Below are 18,459 nucleotides of genomic sequence, written 5' to 3' on the forward strand. Positions count from 1 at the left end.
CCAATTCAGGACTAGACAACAACGCGTCGCCCCTTCGCGACCGGCACTGGCCTTTGTTGTTGTTTGTCGCTCTTTCTCTTCCTCTTTTCTCGTGTCTTCCGCAGCCCTTCTCGCTTCGCTCGCCGCTCCTTCTCTCGCCTTTGCGCGTCCGCTCCTTTCTGCAACAATGCGTCCATGCACGCTCGCTTTGCTTGTCCTCGCCGCCTCGTTTGCGTCCGCCAGCGCCCACGCCCACCACCGTCACCGCCGCCAACCAGCTCCGGCTCCCGACTTCCTCCAGCCCCGCGAGCAGGACGAAGGCCTCGTGTGCTCCACCTACGTTGTTGGCTACTGGGTCGACTACGGTCAGTCTTATTTGTTCATTGATACCTCCGACCTTCTCTTACTCTTTTTCCAGAACCGCCTAAACCTACCGAAACCCCGTCGACGCCTTCCTACTCATCGACCGTAACCGAACTCGTTTATGTCACCGTCAATCCCGAATCGTCAACTAGACCTGCCTTTTATGGCTACGCAAACTCCTCCGAGACGGTGGTAGAGCCAACCACGACCCTCACCGCAACCGGCACCGTCGTCGTCACCCCCTCCCCCGAGCCTACCACGACACTCACCGCGACAGTCACCGTCAGCGCGTCTTTAACTAAGACCATCTCGGAAAACACGACAGTCGTCGTCACGCCCTCGCTCACTCTGACCACCACTGCATCCGAGACCGTGGTCACGACTTCGACTATCTACATGACGACCACCGTGCAGACAACTGTTACCCCGACTGTCTACACCGAGCTCGTCACTATCACTGCTATCCCTGGTCCGACTTACACCATCGGTGATTTCTTCACCACCGCCGTCACCGATACCGAAACTATCGTAGTGCCTTGCTCGACGTATACGGTCTACTCATCAGAGTTTTTTGAGGCCCTCGAGACGTCGACTTACTATGTCACCTTCACGCAGACTCAGACTGCGTCGTGGCTCGTGCCTGCTTCGACTGCGAGTTCAGAAAGTCCGCTCGTCGTCTCTACCACTTCTAGCTTCGTCGCCCCTACTACTGCTCCGACGCCAGTGACGTTCACGACAACTATTAGTGGTTCGGAAATCGTCGTTGTTTCAACTCCGGACAGTACCGTCACCACCGACACGACTTATTACGATACCGTGGAATGCACTTCGGGAGGCATTTATACGGTAACTGGCGGTGTCGTAACGACTGTGACCGCAGATACCGTGCTAGCCGTCGCAACGTCTGCTCCTGCTGCTAAACGACTTGCTCGCCGTGATGAATTTGTCTTGAATCTCCCTGAATCTGTTTCCCGGGAGACCGAGAAGTCTACCAAGGGAAAGGCCTGGGCTATCTCATACTCACCGTACACCGACTCCGGTGCGTGCAAGTCATCGTCTGACATTGCGTCTGACATCAAGATGATTGCTAGCAAGGGATTCCGCTCTGTGCGTATCTATTCTACTGATTGCGAGTCTTTATCGACAGTCGGCGAGACCGCTCGCGATAATGGGCTTTATATGATTCTTGGTCTTTCAATCAACGAGTCCGGTATTGAGGATCACGATGTCCAGCTTGAAGAGCTGTCGCAGTTTTCTCACTGGGATATTGTTGATATGGTTGTTGTCGGAAATGAGGCTATCTTTAACGAGTTTTGCACTGCCGAAGACCTCGCGCTTCACATTACTCAGGTTCGCTCCGCTCTTCGCATCGTAGGCTACCAGGGCCCGGTTACTACTGCTGAGACTATTGCTGTCTTACAGTCAAACCGGGATATTCTCTGCCCTGTCATTGACGCTGTGGGTGTCAACGTGCACCCGTTCTTTGATGCAGGCGTAAGCCCCTCAGAAGCAGGTTCTTTTGTCAAGCAAAATATGCTACTTGCCCAATCTGCCTGCGCTTCCGAGTTTTCAAACTCGAAGCTCCCCGTCGTCATTTTGGAAACCGGTTGGCCTTCGGCAGGCACGGAATCTAACGGCGCTGCAGTTCCTGGAAAGGCTGAACAACTTGCTGCAATCGAAAGTATTAAGGCTGAAACCAATGGTGGAGTAGATGTAGTATTTTTCACTTTTGCTGATGATCTCTGGAAGCTTGCTGGTTTATTTGGAGTCGAGCAGCGCTTTGGCCTTGTCGACTTATTCTAAGTAAACGTCCTTCTTAATGGAGTCAGAATTTTATTCTATGATATATTTACAATGCTCTGGCGGACATTGTGAGTATTTCTGTAGAGTTGACCGTTTTTTTTTCTCTCGCTTTGGTCTTAAGAAATTGCGATCTCGCGGCGGGTCTCATTTCAACAACTATTCTTTTTCCTTTTAATTTATTTTGAAGTTTGGTTTTTATTTTATTCAAATCACTACGTCCGGAGATGATTGGCAGATGATACTTTTAGGTGGATTTATGAGACCTTTACGCTCTTTTTGAAATTTTGTTTATTATTTTGTTTATTTACTACCACTCTCTTTTATGTTATTTTGGTATTCATTTTTGAAGATGTTGAATTTTGATGGATTTAATGTGTGCTGAATAGCTCGATGATTTGTCATTTCGTTTACCTTCTCGCACGATTGAAAAAATGTGTAGTTCCACTACGTTTTGTATACAGTGGATGTCACCATTTTACGTGTCGTGCTGTGTTGTATTTTTATTTTCCTTTTTACTTTAGCTGGTTTCTCTTAACACCGACCTCTCTTATGGTTGGATATCGATAATTGTAATACCAAATTGTACTATTAACTTTTATAAATGTTGCTTGTAGTCATCGTAAAGGTAAATTCCAAAAATATCTAACCCAAGAATGGTATTGTATCGTAATCATGTCAATATATAAACCATCCTAAATTTAAGGTATACTTTTAGATGTATTTGTAAGGGTTCATGATTCCATCCTAAATCCAAGAACAATTAGCTCCCATTGCGCTTTATACAATCAAACACTGTAGAGTACACACCGGATCATAGACATTCTTGACTTGCTTCATGAGGTTGATCATGCTCTGATCTTTGCTATACTTCAAATAAGGACGCTTAGCGAAACCAAGTCCGTGCTCAGCAGAAATAGAGCCCTGACGCTTTTCTATGTTGAAAAATATCCAGTCAGCAATCAGAAATCCGAGCATTTCTCGTAAAATAAAAAAGACTCACGAATCCATTCGTAAACCCATGGTTCAAGAGCATGTTCAACGTCCTTGGAGTAGCTCTTGACCGCGACATTGAGATGTAAATTTCCGTCACCCAAATGCCCGTACCCAACCACATTAACGATATTAGATTCCTCAGTTCCGATCTCATATCCTTTCTCGACCAACTTCGCTCGGCAATCCTCAACCATCAAATACAAATCTTCAAGCGGAATTGAAACATCATACTTGTACACGCCGCCAGTGCGAGCAAGAGATTCGGGAATTCCCTCGCGCCATGTCCAAATATTCTTCATCTGAGTCTCATCTTGTGCCAGCACACCATCGTCAATGATCTCAGCCTCCATTAACCCTTCTAAATATTCCTGAAGCTTTTCCTCATCATGCGATCGATTCGAACCGGAAGTCTCGACGAGTACGTAAAAGTTGTGCTGCTCATCAAGAGGTCTACGTAGTTCACTAAATTGCGCAACTTGGTCCTGCGACTCGCGATCCATAAACTCAAAAGCTGATAAAATCTCACCAAGATCGCTCTTGGCCTTGACAAAGGCCTTTTGCACCTTCTCATAAGAATCAAGACCGAAAAATGCAACGTTCATCACCTTTGATCGTTTAGGGCATAAGACTGAAACACCGGTGATAACGCCGAGGGTTCCTTCCGAGCCGATTAAAAGCTGCTTGATATCGTATCCAGTGTTATCCTTTCTCAATTTTCCAAGACCATTGACGATGGTTCCATCGGCCATGACAGCCTCAACTCCAAGGACAGAGCCATGAAGTGAGCCGTAGCGAAGTAATCGCAGACCACCGGCATTGGTCGCGACGTTGCCTCCAATATGGCAGGATCCCTTGGCACCGAGATCAAGAGGAAAAATATATCCGTGCTCGGCAAGGAACATGTCAGTGGCTTCAAGAATACAGCCTGCGTCGGCAACAATAATTCCCGAGACTTCATCAAACGAACGAATTTTGTTCAGGTTGGACAGAGAGATTACAATTTCGTCAAATACAGGAACAGAGCCGCCTAGTTTCAAAATTTAGCATTTTTCTGATTCGCTAAAAAGCGTTAGGTAAATAAAGAAAAAAAACGAACCAACAAGACCAGTGTTTCCGCCTTGAGGCACAACGGCCAATTTACGCTCACCACAATGCTTCATAATCTTACTCACTTCCTCAGTAGAGCGAGGCTTGAGAACGAGACGCGACTGACCGTTGTACTTGCGCATGGAGTCAATATTGTAACCGGATAAATCTTGGTCATCTTGTAAAATCGACGATTCGGGTAGAATAGATTTGAAATACTCGATATCGGCTTGCGTAAGCTGTTTCATTAATTGATTGTCAGTCTAGAGCACAAGCGAGTAAAAAAAAACCCATTGAACAAAGCTACACACCTCGCCGAATCTCGGGTCACGAATTATCTCTGGATACATTTCAGCTGTCGGTTTTACAATCTTCGTACCCGCTGCAGAGTAATATCTTTGAGAGGCGACAGCAGGAGCAACATGAGCAAGCCCAGACATTCTCGAGGTCGTAGACCGCAGTGCAAAGCGAGTTGTCTGCGACGATAGACGCGACTGCACGAAGCGCAAGGCACGCATTGCTGATGTCATGTTCGGTATAGTAATTGACCGCTAGAACCAAGAGCTGGTGCAGAACGCGTGAAACTTGTAAAAGTTATGTGTGTGCCTTGGGAAATTCCCATTGCGAACCCGCTCTGAAAACCCGTGGATTGATATAAACTTTGGCGGTCCCGTTCTCGGGATGAGCCGCAGCTCGGCTGCGTGTGGTGTTTTTACTATAATTGTAGACTTGTGATATGATACCAAAGCATTAAGATCCATAGGACTATTGTACACTAGCAAAAAGAACAATATTTAATAAAAGCTAACATCCGCCATTCAGATCACCCACAAATATTGATCTTACTCCCACTGCAAAATCAGATACAGATACATACTCCCAACAATACACATCACATACCACAGTCGATCAGTAAATTCCCTTTGCAGAGTCCCCGGTCGTCCCCGTATCCGCATTATTATATTACCAAGCTTGATACCGAACTTGCCTCGTTTGAGTGCTCGAAATTGCGCAATCGCCATCATTATCGGCGCAGGGTAAACACGAAAAGATTTATCTTTCTTGTCGTTGACAGATGAACCTGATCCACCATACAGGAAATCAATGCCAGGGGTTCTGCCGTACTTCTTGGAAGACTTGTATGAAGTTACCGAAGCATATCCGATAACTACTAATGTTAACAGCAAGATTTTGAAATATGACTTGAATATTTCAAATTGCGATGGCAACATGCACAATTTTGTCTGAAACGTTGTATGCCCAGCATCCACTCCGTCGGGATTCCATAGCGAGAGCATCTCAAAAGCAGGATATGACACTCCCATCGCAATAGATAAAGTCTTGACTGTATACTCGACCGCTTTCCGGGCTCCACCAGCATATATATGCTCGAATCTGCAAGCGTCATGATCATCACCTGAAAATACAGCTACTGGACGTAGTTTATCCAGAATAGTTTCGGTTAGCTGTGGATCCACTACTGTCTGGTACTGGTAGCCTCTTGAGATTGGGAGCGAGGGTGCGCCTTCTCGCTTAGGACCACATGAAGCGTCATTAGCTCTGAAGAGCGGAATGTGCGTTAATAAGATACTGGGCAATGCCGTAGCTTTTGCATTTTGGATATCTTCCGTTATCCGGTTGAAAAAATTCCACGCAGGACCGTACACCTCCTCATTCTGCTTGTTCATCATTGAATTTGTATCAAGAATAACAAATGAGTGATTACCAATTTTCAGCTCTCTGCTGGGTTCTCCAAAATATGCTCGAAATCTGTTCAAGGCATCGACATTGATTGTATCGCCGAACCCGATATCATGGTTTCCTGCAACTTCACGTAATGTAAGCTTACCTATTCGACTGAGAAATATTTTGTCAAATCGTTGATATTCGCGAACCCACGGATCATGTTCCCATTCCCGACCACCGTCAAACAAATCTCCAAGAAAAATAGTGGCGTCGGAATACAAGTAGTTCTCAATACTCTCCCAGGCTCGATGCATGTACGTGTCAACGTAGTATTCAGTCAGACCCTGAAATAAAATGTTGCGTCCTGGATATGTATGAGCATCAATCAATTGAGGATCAGCAACAAGTACTACATGTTTGGGCATCGCGTCAGTTGGCTAGATCGACAGTAAAAACAAGTATCAGTACAATGCTCATTTTAAATTGTGAAGATGTCGTAGTATTGTAAATTTATGTAAGTTTGACATACCCAGTTTTCCCATTTGCTCCAGTCACAATCACGGACCGCATCTTTAATTACTCTTCGTTCGCCCCAATATAAACAATAACCCCAGAGCAAACACAGTAAGTTTGAAGAAGTTAAAACTCGTTTAAGAGCAGCACCCAGGCGTCCATTCGCGATCAGCTGAAATCCAGATCCACGATTTGCGCGAGGCCGCGAAGCTTGGTACAAGTTTGGTGGATAGGACGACTCGTATGTCGGCATTGAGTCCGGACTCAGGAAATAAGTGCTCTTCTGCGGTTTTCGGACATGGGCTGGGGAAATAGGAGTGGGAGTGTCGCGAGCGACTTCTGTTTAGAAGGGATGTCTGTAAACTAAGACGGGTCTCGTGTTACGTGATGCTCCAGCTATTTCCTCTTAAAGGCAGAGGCAAGGAGACAAGCTATTAGCCTAACTATTCAAACTTATTTAATTTGCACGTTATAGACCTGTCTGATTATATTTCGTAGTATAGCAAGTGGGCTTGAAATTAGTCTTCGGGCGTTGATAAGTTTTAGGCGGCGCGTCGTGATGCACACATGCCCATTTCGAATTCGCGACACGCTTTTTTCCTCGCGTAAACTAATGAAGTACAGGAAACAAATCCTGTTATTTGACAAAGCAGAAGGCATGCTCCAAAATGATTTAGGACCGACAAATCAGTTCACGACATACAAATTAGTAGTACGCGCAAATCTTCCAGCAAGCAGAAAATCTATTACATTAAAGTTCGCGGCAACCTGTTCTCTCTCTCTATCCACGGAACCCCAGTAGCTTCTCTCATCAAGTCATAGATCCACCCCCCCATAGGTCGTACCTCGTTCCCTTTTGCAAGCTCATTGAACAAGTACAACCATGCGGCGGTATTACCGACCGTATGAACCTCATCGCTTACTGAAGAAGACGCAAAAGTGGATATTTGCTGATACAAGTCGGCATTCGTAAATAAGTCATACATGCGATTGGCAACGTCATTTGTATCGCCCACATTACACAAGTATCCGTTCTTTTTGTGCTGGACCTGAAGAGGGATACCGCCTGCGCGATACGCTACAACAGGCTTTCCTTTATGAATCGCTTCGGAAACTTTGACTTCAAATCCTTCGCGATATGAGAGTTGAAGAACGACCAGTGCATTTGATAGAAGACAGTTGAGAAGTTGATCGCTGGGGCCGAGTCGCATGACGATAATATCACTAGCGATACTAGCGTATTCTTCAGTGGAGATCGTTTGAACTGTCTGGTCATATACCGCTGTGCCATCGGGATCATCAACCGCACCATGCCCCGCAATAACAAGCTGTGGTATCTTTCTGAGTGGCCAATCGTCATCCATCATTGACCTTAGTTTGCGGTACGCGTGAAGAACGTCGGGAATACCCTTGCTAGGATCGAAACGAGCAATCTGACAAATATATGGCCGCATGGGGAATACCAGCTTATTTGCCTTGACTTCTTCGCACTGCTTCTTAAATTCCCCCATATAATAAAAAGTATCCCAGCGTGAGAGATCTTTGTTTAAACCATCAAGCCAATCAGTGGCTGCAGGCATGAGCCCGACCATCGAGATATCGACTGCTTCTGGCACAAATCCTTTTACAGGATGAGAGATAAAGACATCGGCATCTTTGATCCCAGAGTTCCATAAAAAGTCCCAAACACCTTCCTGAGGAGAACCTTTCTGCTTGATTAAGTCAGATCGCACCTCGATATGTGAACGGTATATTACTTTGATACCGGCAGCCTTTGCCTTTGGAATAAGGCCAACAGTCTGAGGGTCATCCATGACTGCAATATCAACACCGGGTGGCTTCTTTGAGTCTAATGGGCCAGTACTCCAGTAGCTCTTGTAATTGGCATCAATCCATCTTGTAAACTGGTCTTTTTGAGTATCAGTAAGTCGCAAATTGGGATCGGCAACACCCTGGATGATATTGTGATTGTTCTTTGTGATTCGAAAGACACTTGGGTTGGGCCTAGGAACGTACCAAATCACATGAAGATCAAATAATTTACAGAGTCTCATCAACGCGTGTCTCATCAAGGCAACGCCACCGCCCTGCGGAGTAGCGTTAAAGAACGCGACACGAGTACCTACATGTCCGTTGATTTTTGTCGTCTTGAGCTCCTGTACAAATTTGTTGATACATAGCCATGTCTGCGGAGAAACAGATCTTTCATAATCTGGAAGATCGACCATGTGGATAAGCCCGTCATCGTCGACCTCGACCCTGTTTCTGTACCCGATGACTGTGCGCGGGAGTCCTCGAGGTCCAAAAAACATAATCAGTTTACGAGCAAGCGAATCCGCGATTTCATCGCAAGAGAGTTGCACTGCTGTACTTCTTTCGTTCCTGTCCTCGCTTCCCGACATCACCGAGTTTGGAAATACAAACGGCAGGATATCGAGCTCACTCCATAATCTAGAGCACAACTGAGGACAGAATTTCATAACAGACTGTCTAAATCCGAGAGCGGAGAACTTGAACAAGTGATCTGTGGAGTAGGCCTTGATTTCGCCGAGAATATATTCTGTGATAATATCTGGATATTCTGAAGGGTTTCTATCAGATCTGACTTGCTTATCCATGAGGGCAAAATCGGTCGAAAAATAGCCATCGTGGATCGAGAATCCAAAGGTGATGGCCTCGACGGGCTCACCTGGAGACGGGAGAATGATCTCGAGACCCATAAACATGGCCTAAACAAGATTTAGTATTGCATTAACATATGGTACTGCCATAAAAACGTACAGTGAGAGAATGAATCCACGGCTCTTTTTTATATTTGGGCACAGGCAGCTTCAGCAAATCTTTCAAGGTAGTTGACCCCAAGACATTAAAGTCCGAATCCGACACTGAGCTCGTGCGCCGTCTGACAGGTATGCCAGCAACATTTGCATCATCAATAGTATGAGGCGGAGTAGGTAAATCTTTCATTGCTCCATGAGACGATCGGTAGTCATTGCTGTATGCATTGCTGCTATCAAAAAAATCAGAGGCTGTGGAATCAATTGAAGAAGTAGACTCATTCTCCTTTGATATTGCAGCCAAGCGAGCTGCCATAGTTGAATTTGAGTGTGTCATCTGGATTTTAAGTCAGCTACTATTTATTTCATCACATAGCGATCTTTTGAGATACAGCATAGTTAGAGAATACGAGTATACATACAATTGAGTGGTGAAGTAGTAGTGATAGCAAGTAGAATATCCAAGTTCTATATTCGAAGAGAATACAATAGACAGATCCAAGAAACTTATGGTACTGGCCGCTTTATAAAGTCTCTCCACCCGTTCCCGCCAAATCCGGCATCATGACGATGATCTGAAGCGTGTCCATCAGAATAAACGGGCATGATGTCATTCATCAAAGCCGCACGTCCTCGGCTTAAGCGAGTGAGCACTTCCGACAGCGGTTAGTATCGACACATTACCGAGCTGTCAATTAGTAAGAACGACATAATCAAGCGGTGAATAATGATCTTTTGCTCGGGCACGGCAGCAGAGCTTTTGGGTGGAGCTCAATATATTGCTTGGGAAAAAAGGGAAGATAACTATCACGTGAAACTAGAGATCTCAAGATGAATCCAGCTCGATAGCAGAGCGACTACAATCATGTAAACTATTTTAATGGATACCAAGGCGGATCTTTGCATGCATGTAATAATATCCTCTGTTCTAGTACTGTGTCAAATATCAAACCAGAAAAAAAACGGAAACAAAAACTTTTATCTAACAGTCTAAACAGCCCATTGTCTATTGATGTCGTTGCTGCTGCTTTTCTATAAACGCTTTCTCCGCCATCTGCTTCAACACATCAAACTCTCCGCTGCTCTCACACATTCCCTTAAATACTCCATCATTCTTCGTAATTAACTTGTAAGGCGAATCATACTCGACCTTCTTCCCAGCTTCAAGAACAAGAATCCGGTCGTAGTCGATAATACTTCGTAGACGGTGCGCAATAGTCAAGATTGTAGATCGGCGGAATTCCTCGCGAATAGTAGCTTGAAGTAATGCATCAGTGGCATAATCTATCGATGCCGTAGCCTCATCAAGGAACATTATCCGTGGAGACTTGAGCAGCGAACGCGCAAGGCATATGAGTTGACGTTGACCCTGAGATAAATTATTTCCCGACTCGGAAACAGGCGAGGTTAAATTTGTGAACACATTGAACTGCGTGTGTGGTGCAGAGGATGATGATGATGATGACGTCGCGGCGGGATCATCTGGTGAAGGTCCGATGAGGTGCACTCTTCGAAGCGACTCGAATACTGCGGCATCAGAATACTGATCGAATGGATCCAAATTCGATCTGATTGTCCCCGCAAATAATGTGGGATCTAAATCTTCGTCAGCATGTTTTCAACATCTTTAACTAGAACAAATTTACCCTGTGGAATAATCGTCAGTGCCTCACGCAAATCTCTCAAACCAAGACCCTTTATATTAACACCATCAATCATAATCCTCCCTTCCTCAGCTTCTAAAAACCTAAAGAATGCCGAAGCAATAGTAGACTTTCCGGCACCTGTACGGCCGACGATTCCCACATTCCATCCAGGTCGAATATCAAAACTAATATCGTCAATAACTTTCGGCAAGTCCGATGCATATCGCAATGACAAGTTGTGTATTTCAATAGAGCCTTCGTGCGGCCATCCTGGAGGCGGTTTTGCGTCCTCGATAACTGCAGGAGCTTCCTGCACGGTATCAATAAACTCAATGACACGCTCAACGGAATTCATATTCATCTCACTCATTGTCCAAAGCAAAACAAAGGAAGCCATGCTTTCTGAAAATGTCATTGAATACGTCAGGCAAAGGCCAGCAAAGCTAGGGTCAATACTGTCGCTCTGTAAAATGAGGAAAAACGAAGTAGCCGCCGCAACAAGACCACCGAGAGCTTGAGAATAATAATTCATCCAGCGACTACATGCCCAAAGAAGCATGAAAGGACGGGTATTCATATCTAGAATTGACATATTCTGATGCGCAAACTCAGCCTCTCGTCCATAAGCTCGGATGGTAGATAAACCAGCCAAAGTCTCTCCAAAATGCTGATAAATAGGACTCAGCGTCACACTCTGCATTCGACGCAAATCGAGAGATACTCTGGAGTACAGTTTGGCTACATAAAATAAGCCAACACTGATGATAATGGCCACAAAAACAAACTGCGGAATGATCATGCAAATGACAAAAATTATAGTCGTAAGCTCGGCAACATATAACTCGACATTTATGAAACTGCTTATAACTTCTCGGTCTACCGTCTCAACGTCTTTTCCAAATCGATTAAGAATTCGACCGACAGGTGTAGTGTCAAAAAAGCGAGGCGTAGCATATAATACTGAAGTGAGTAAATCAGAAAACATGGTTTGCGATACTGTGACACTACCAAGGTAGCAGATAATATCGCGACCATAGGTCCCAGCCAAAAATATAACTGAAATCAAGAGATAAATTGACAAGTAGAAAAGAGGTCCATGATTTGTCGTAGCAGTCTCAACTTCAGCAGTGACATCAGACCAATGGCCGATCCACCAGTTCTTACTCACTTCAGCTATTTGTTGAAATATGCATGCAAGGAAAATACAGGTCCAAAAGCGTGTGCCACCCATATACTTAAAATAAGTCATGTACGTGTTTGATTTAATCTGCCCATTTTGCTGCATCTCAAAATTTTCAGGAACCTCAGAGAGGTGCTTCAAAATGAAAGGCGACTCATCTAAATCCTTCAGAGCCTCTTCATGCAAGGCTGCAGCTTGTACAGAGTCAGAGGAAGCCGAGTCAAGAGACTCCTCCGATTTGATAGTCGACGCCAAAATTTTTTGCTCATAACACTCGGTCGGTGTTCCCTGAAACTGGATTTTACCATCATCAATCGCAACAACAAAATCAGATCCAGGAACACTCAGCGACACATTGTGCGAGACCAAAATACAGGTTCGACCAGCCATTAACGGTCCAGTGATGCACTTCTGATAAACCCAGAGTGCAGAATGTGCATCAATAGCACTGAGGCAGTCGTCGAGAAGTAAGTGCTTGGCTCGAGAGTATACTGCTCGCGCAAGCGAGATTCGCTGCTTTTGTCCCCCAGACAAGGCAATGCCTTTCTCGCCAACCTCTGTTAAGTCGCTGTGCTCGAAAATCTTGAAGTCGCGACGCAGCGCACAAGCTGTGATTACTTGTCGATACCGGTTCTCGTCCATTGGTTGACCAAAAAGAATATTGTTGCGAATAGAATCATTGAGAAGCCAGGCTTGCTGCGCGCAGTACGCGACTTGTTCTGTATACCCTGTCTCCGGATCCACTTGAGGCTTCCGGTTATCTGCCACACCAGGCAAGAATACTGAACCTTCAAGAAGAGTCATCTCACCCAGTAGAGCCATGAGAAGAGAGGTCTTGCCGGAACCAGTAGGCCCAAAAACCACCGACAGTCTCCCAACCGGGAAGTCAACTGATATGTTGGTCAGGCTAAATTTTCCAGAGTTTTTACTGGCACCCCACGTAAAGGAAGCATGCTCAAAGCCGATATACGGCGAATTTAGCCCCCGACTCTTTGATAGCTGAGAGTATTTATCCGTAGTGTTAGAGTCTTCCATAAAGCTCGCTATACGATCCAATGCAACTTTTGCCCTCATCATCATCGTAACTAAATGCGAGAAACTTTCTAAAGGCATTTTAATGACGTTCACCAACGAGACTACGCCGAATGCAACTGAAGCAGTGAGCTCATGACCTGCGACAACAGTGTAGGTACCGAGTAAGGAGGCGACTATGATAATGGGAGATCCAAACCAGATTAGTCCACCAACGGCGTCGAGAATATAGTACCAAGTTGTTTGACTTCTTCAATTCGCAGTTCTGTGATTTTTTTCAGGAACATTGGCTCCCAGGCTTTGACAGGCAACAATTTAGCTAAGTTTATTTTATAAAATAGAGCATTAGAACTTACCAAAATACTTGATTATTTTGATATTCAGTAGAATTTCGTTCGTTTTGTTTACTCGCCGATCGCTAATGTCCATTATTCTCTTTTGATTGGTCGCAAATGCCTGTGAGATCTTGATGTTTAGAGGAACAAGAGTGGCGAAAACAACTATGCCAGCAATCGCACTTTTTCCCAGAAGATTGAAAAGGAAAAAAAAAGCGACGACAAGCGCAACCACAGTCTTTACGAGGACTCCAGAGTGCGTGATAGTATCGGAAAGTTGAGTCGCGTCGATAGACATCAAGTTCATGACACGGCCAGTTGTGAATTCAGATTCGGATTCCACTTTTTTGCCAGCATTTTCTTGAGGTTCTAAATTTCCAGTACCATTATCTGCGTCTTTACCACCAGTATCGGTAGAGGAGTTTGCTTCCATGATGTCAGATTCTCTGCGCCGAAGTGCTCTCGAGTAAATCTCAGTGATCAAGATCGAGCGGTAGTTGATGGCGTTTTTTCTGAATCCCCAGAAGCTTAGAGCATTTAATGAAGATGCCGTCAGCGAAAAGCATGGCAACAATAGAACATACAGCCACGCCATATGTCGCGGAGTCGAGCTCGGGTCCTCAATGTAACCAACTATATACTGTAGCAAAACGGTAGGAGCAAATGAAAACACAGCAGAAATCATAGTGAGCATACAATTAATAAAATAAGTGTCCAGACCAAATTTCAGCAGCGACCTTCTGAAAGACATGATTTTATTCAGAGCACGAAACCTCCTGCTTACAAATGTCGATCGCGCATAATAGGCAAGATCCCACACATCCTCCATCTTTAAAGAACTCGTTTGTCCTTGGAAAAGAAGCGGAGTAAGCCACGACATTGTGAGATGAGCGAAGAGAGGAGAGAATGGCTCCGGGAGATACGTGAGACCTTTGCAGACTTCGACGTAGGCAGGTATATTGCCAAGCGGTAACAGAAGAGCGTTGATCCATAGCGATAGAGATATTATAGATGATAATGAGGTTATCGTAGAGTAGAGAGGGGAATGTTCGGACAGGAACACAGAGCGGAGGCTTATGGCGGCTACTATTAAATTCCCAAAATAAATGGAAGCCAGGTTAGCAGAAGCACGATACGAGAGCTCGTCGAGCGAGGAAGTGCGTAGGAAGGCGAGATAGAGAATGTAGACCTACACCAAGAAATCAGGTCAGCATAGGTTTAAGAAAAGGCTAAAAAAGTGATCGAACACACCCAAAAAAGAATTGAACAGACTGATCCAAGTGCAGAATCGTCAGATGCGCTAGATACAGCGGCAGATAAAAGTTCAACGGAATGAAGGATAATTGAGAAAATCACAAGAACGCGTTCTATGGCAACTTGCTGCCGAACGCTAGTGCTGGGAAGAAATATAAGATCAAGCTCATCCTTATTTTCGACGATGGTGGCAAGGTAGTCGTCACCCGGAGACTCAGTAGCAGGAGACGATTCAGAGACGCGAACAGTGCCAGATTCATTTGTACGAAGTCGGTAGAGGTCGACGTAATTGTCTTCATCGTCGTCAAAAACAGAATGAGCATGTTCTGCCGTTAATGAGTCGTCGGCGCCAAGAGAGATAGCACCGCTAGGTTTTCTGCGAAGAGGTAGAACTAGCGCAGACGAGACGAGAACTGCTACAAGCGGCCACAGGATACGGAGGTAGCTAATTCAAATAAAAAACGAGCCGTCAGCAGCGAAAGAAGTAATGAAGTAATGTAGTGACTAGAGATCAGACATACAGAGAGGCTGCACAGGTCGAAATGTCTGCGTCTACCCAAAGGGGCGAGAGACAGAGTAGCTGCGAATGCATAAATGATGGATATGGATCATCAAGCTTTGTCCCGAGGTAGAGATATGGAGGCTTCTATAGACATTTGAGACCAAGAAGAGAGTTCGCGACTGAAGTAGACATATAGTTGTCGATAATGATTCGCAGGTACCGCCGAAGTCGAGTTGGACGCGGGTCGGTTAGACTGCGTGCATTTCTCCATCCATAAAGCATTACATTACATTTTAAAAAGTTCCATCACTTCTTAAGAAGTCCAATTACTTCTCGCTGTTATATTTCGAAATTAAACACCCTTCTGCTGATAACAATATCCATTTGTTCTACTATTCATAGCTCGAGATTAAGAATGCTCAGGTCAATATTAGCCGCACGCTATTGATCGCCGCTAAAATGTTGTGCGGCGTTGCTGACCAGAATAGTTCGAGGCTGATGACTCTTACTTGAGTTTTTAGAGCAGCTATGAGTAATTCCACAGCTGGAAACAAAAGTATTACTAGAGAGATGAAAATTAAGAGTCACTGAAAAACATTTAAGGAGTCACAATGAGACGAAAGTGATATCAAGATTGGCAAGAGAAGGCGATTAGAGGGTATTCGGCTTCAGAAACTGGGGAGTACCCTTTGCGATGGTCACATTTATGCCGAAGGTACAGTGACACTTGTTCCGCCATGCTAATCACGCCGCAAACGATTTGAAAATATATGGTTTGTTATATGTTCATTCGTTTATATGCTGCCAAAATATAATTGGAAAAATAGACCAACCTGACTTAACGCCAGCCATGCTGAAGCTGTAGTCGTTAGCATGTTGAAAACCGCGGCTTAACCTTCTCTCGAACGAGCGTCTAATTGTTGTGATCATATAACATCGCCGTAGAATGGAGACGACTGCTATTTTTATAGATTCTTGACAATTTGTTCTTCTGTTGAACAGTGACTAGTTATCCAGTATGTTGAGCTATGTGTATCCTTTATACTGCTGTGAATTGTGTATAGTACACCAAAGCTGCAAGATGCATAAATGATTTCAGATAGTGAAGCTTGATCTACGGCTATTAACTATTACGTTGTGGATCCTTGTATCACTATTAGCAGCACTAGATCTTATACCGACCCGGATAATTTGCGTGAATAATACGATATAAATCGATACGATAAGGCGACGAACACCTCAGTTATCGATGAGCTCGTGCGGCTCGCTGTTACTCATTGAACTCTCCAAACTTCTTTGCGTCTCCAAGCCAGTTCCCTCTTCTCAGTCAGTCGCCTTTGTAATAAACCTTCGGTATCTGACACGACAGATATCAATATGGCTCAAAAGGTCATCTCTAGTGCTGGTAGTAGCACTGATTTTCTATCAGCAGACACAGAACCTGAAATTCTTTTTGCATCTTTGGGTATGTTCATCATCGACGAAATCGAATACCTGGACGGCTCCTCTCTCAAAGACATCATCGGCGGTGCAGGCACCTACGCAGCATTTGGCGCTCGGTACTTTTTACCATCACCTGCTTCGAAAGGTGTAGGCTGGATTGTCGATTCTGGTAGCGATTTTCCGGAATCAATCAGGAAAGATCTATTTGCTCTTGACACTACAATGATCTTCCGGAAAGATGATTCGCGGCTCACTACAAGAGGCTGGAATGGGTATACTGAAAATGATTACAGAGGTGTGTGTGTTTTTACGGCAGCTATCACAAACAAACTCTGACAATTGTCATGCAGCTTTCAAATACCTGACCCCAAAGAAAAGAATCACCACCGACGATATTGTAGACACGCCGCTGCTCAAATCGCGCTCATTCCATCTAATATGTTCACCAGAACGCGCAACAGCGTTAATCAATGGCCTTAACGACAGCCGCGCAGCTAACAATCCCAATCTTCCAAAGCCAGTCATTGTGTGGGAACCAGTTCCTGATCTATGTACACCAGAGCATTTGCAAGCTTGCTTTGCAGCACTACCATCTGTTGATATTCTCTCGCCCAACTCTGCCGAGGCGGCAGCTTTTTTTGGTTTACCGGAACCCACAGATAAAAAAGCAATTGAAGAGATTGCTATTAGGTTTATACCGTATATGCGTGATGACGCCGCCGTTGTTTTGCGAGCTGGTGCTTTAGGAAGTCTCATTATTGCAAAAAATTCAAAAATTATCTGGCTTGAATCATATCACGCGCCATGGCCGGAACTGGTAGTTGACCCCACCGGTGCCGGCAACACATTTGTCGGTGCCATGTGTGTTGGATATATTCTATCGGGTGGAGACCTTGTAGAAGCCGCGATATACGGCAACATAGCAGCCGGACTGTCAATCGAGCAGGTGGGACTTGCGAAACCCACTTTCCCAACAAATGAACGAGACAATGAGCTGTGGAACGGCACTAGGGTTATGGATAGAGTAGATCATTATAAGAAACGAATCAGGCTGAAATGAGGAGTGTATATATTTTCGGGTATTATAGATCTTTGTTATAGAATCGCATTTTATAAATGAGCATTTATTAAGTGTGCGTAGGCTGCGCTGGTGGCGCCTCGGGACTATTCCTGTCTGACAAGTACGCAGTCCACAACTGCGGCAAAGGTATCCCGCAGATCTTTACCCAAGCTGAATCGTCGTATCTTTCAGTTTTGAGGTATACATTCATTTGCTGCACAATTCCATGATATAGTGTTTTATCAATCCAGTCTAGGAAATACGCTGTGCGCTCGTATCCGGCATCCCATTTGTCGCCGACATTGTGTGGATTCCAGTGAGGAGGCGCAAACCCAGCTCTTAGTCTAACAAAATCTACATATATTCAACAAAAAAAAACCCATTTAGAATAACAGGAGATGATATCAAGTCATACCTGCAATTCCTTCTATCAATCCACCGGGGCAAGTACCAAATCCATTAAACTGCCAACAATGAACAGTCTCATGTACCAACACTCCCTTGATCTCTGCCGCTGCTCCATTATTTCTCGAGCTATTCAACACGTGCCCAAGACTAAAATGCACCTCCTTTCCTTGTGAACATGCAGTTGAATATGCTACACCGTCCATTTTCTCGAAGAAAAGCGAAATAACATCTATATCTGGGATTGCGTGAAATGTGCCATCGTACAAGATATCGCGAGCAACAGAACTACATTGCGGGAAATCGCGTAGAATGTCAGTTTCAGTCGTCACAATTTTAGACCCTGGACTCTCCGCATCGTCAAATACAACCCTGTACTTCACTGGCATACTAAGCTCAGTG

The 18,459-nt window shown here is 44.8% G+C and overlaps 7 protein-coding genes across 7 annotated transcripts; 2 read left to right on the top strand and 5 right to left on the bottom strand.

Annotated features, from left to right (window-relative positions):
• Positions 1-166: 166 nt before the first annotated feature.
• On the top strand, positions 167-2,145 carry V2V93DRAFT_359379 (glycoside hydrolase superfamily; the record flags this gene model as incomplete). The annotated part of the gene is made up of 2 exons (XM_066908091.1): positions 167-344; positions 398-2,145. The coding sequence occupies 2 exons, from the start codon at positions 167-169 to the stop codon at positions 2,143-2,145; spliced, it is 1,926 nt and encodes a 641-aa protein (XP_066765390.1).
• Positions 2,146-2,856: 711 nt separating this feature from the next.
• On the bottom strand, positions 2,857-4,574 carry V2V93DRAFT_391565 (uncharacterized protein; the record flags this gene model as incomplete). Its single annotated transcript, XM_066912446.1, has 5 exons — positions 2,857-2,889; positions 2,953-3,077; positions 3,146-4,165; positions 4,235-4,463; positions 4,536-4,574. The coding sequence occupies 5 exons, from the start codon at positions 4,572-4,574 to the stop codon at positions 2,857-2,859; spliced, it is 1,446 nt and encodes a 481-aa protein (XP_066765391.1).
• Positions 4,575-4,903: 329 nt separating this feature from the next.
• Positions 4,904-6,835, bottom strand: V2V93DRAFT_371000 (Metallo-dependent phosphatase-like protein). Its single transcript, XM_066910403.1, has 2 exons — positions 6,440-6,835; positions 4,904-6,347 (listed from the first exon to the last, which is right to left on the bottom strand). The coding sequence occupies exons 1-2, from the start codon at positions 6,674-6,676 to the stop codon at positions 5,067-5,069; spliced, it is 1,518 nt and encodes a 505-aa protein (XP_066765392.1). The 5' UTR covers positions 6,677-6,835; the 3' UTR covers positions 4,904-5,066.
• On the bottom strand, positions 6,836-9,742 carry V2V93DRAFT_347211 (uncharacterized protein). The gene is made up of 3 exons (XM_066907907.1): positions 9,623-9,742; positions 9,205-9,537; positions 6,836-9,152 (listed from the first exon to the last, which is right to left on the bottom strand). Exons 2-3 carry the CDS (start codon positions 9,535-9,537, stop codon positions 7,170-7,172), a joined length of 2,316 nt encoding a protein of 771 aa, XP_066765393.1. The 5' UTR covers positions 9,623-9,742; the 3' UTR covers positions 6,836-7,169.
• Positions 9,743-10,206: 464 nt separating this feature from the next.
• Positions 10,207-15,239, bottom strand: V2V93DRAFT_380776 (P-loop containing nucleoside triphosphate hydrolase protein; the record flags this gene model as incomplete). The annotated part of the gene is made up of 6 exons (XM_066912072.1): positions 10,207-10,796; positions 10,847-13,234; positions 13,294-13,356; positions 13,415-14,582; positions 14,645-15,092; positions 15,169-15,239. 6 exons carry the CDS (start codon positions 15,237-15,239, stop codon positions 10,207-10,209), a joined length of 4,728 nt encoding a protein of 1,575 aa, XP_066765394.1.
• Positions 15,240-16,526: 1,287 nt separating this feature from the next.
• Positions 16,527-17,652, top strand: V2V93DRAFT_391569 (Ribokinase-like protein; the record flags this gene model as incomplete). Its single annotated transcript, XM_066912447.1, has 3 exons — positions 16,527-16,554; positions 16,579-16,887; positions 16,943-17,652. The coding sequence occupies 3 exons, from the start codon at positions 16,527-16,529 to the stop codon at positions 17,650-17,652; spliced, it is 1,047 nt and encodes a 348-aa protein (XP_066765395.1).
• Positions 17,653-17,719: 67 nt separating this feature from the next.
• On the bottom strand, positions 17,720-18,446 carry V2V93DRAFT_380778 (plant basic secretory protein; the record flags this gene model as incomplete). The annotated part of the gene is made up of 2 exons (XM_066912073.1): positions 17,720-18,006; positions 18,068-18,446. The coding sequence occupies 2 exons, from the start codon at positions 18,444-18,446 to the stop codon at positions 17,720-17,722; spliced, it is 666 nt and encodes a 221-aa protein (XP_066765396.1).
• Between the last annotated feature and the right edge of the window lie 13 nt (positions 18,447-18,459).

This window comes from Kockiozyma suomiensis, assembly GCF_038497685.1.
Source record: "Kockiozyma suomiensis strain NRRL Y-17356 unplaced genomic scaffold V2V93scaffold_8, whole genome shotgun sequence".
Taxonomy (NCBI): domain Eukaryota; kingdom Fungi; phylum Ascomycota; class Lipomycetes; order Lipomycetales; family Lipomycetaceae; genus Kockiozyma; species Kockiozyma suomiensis.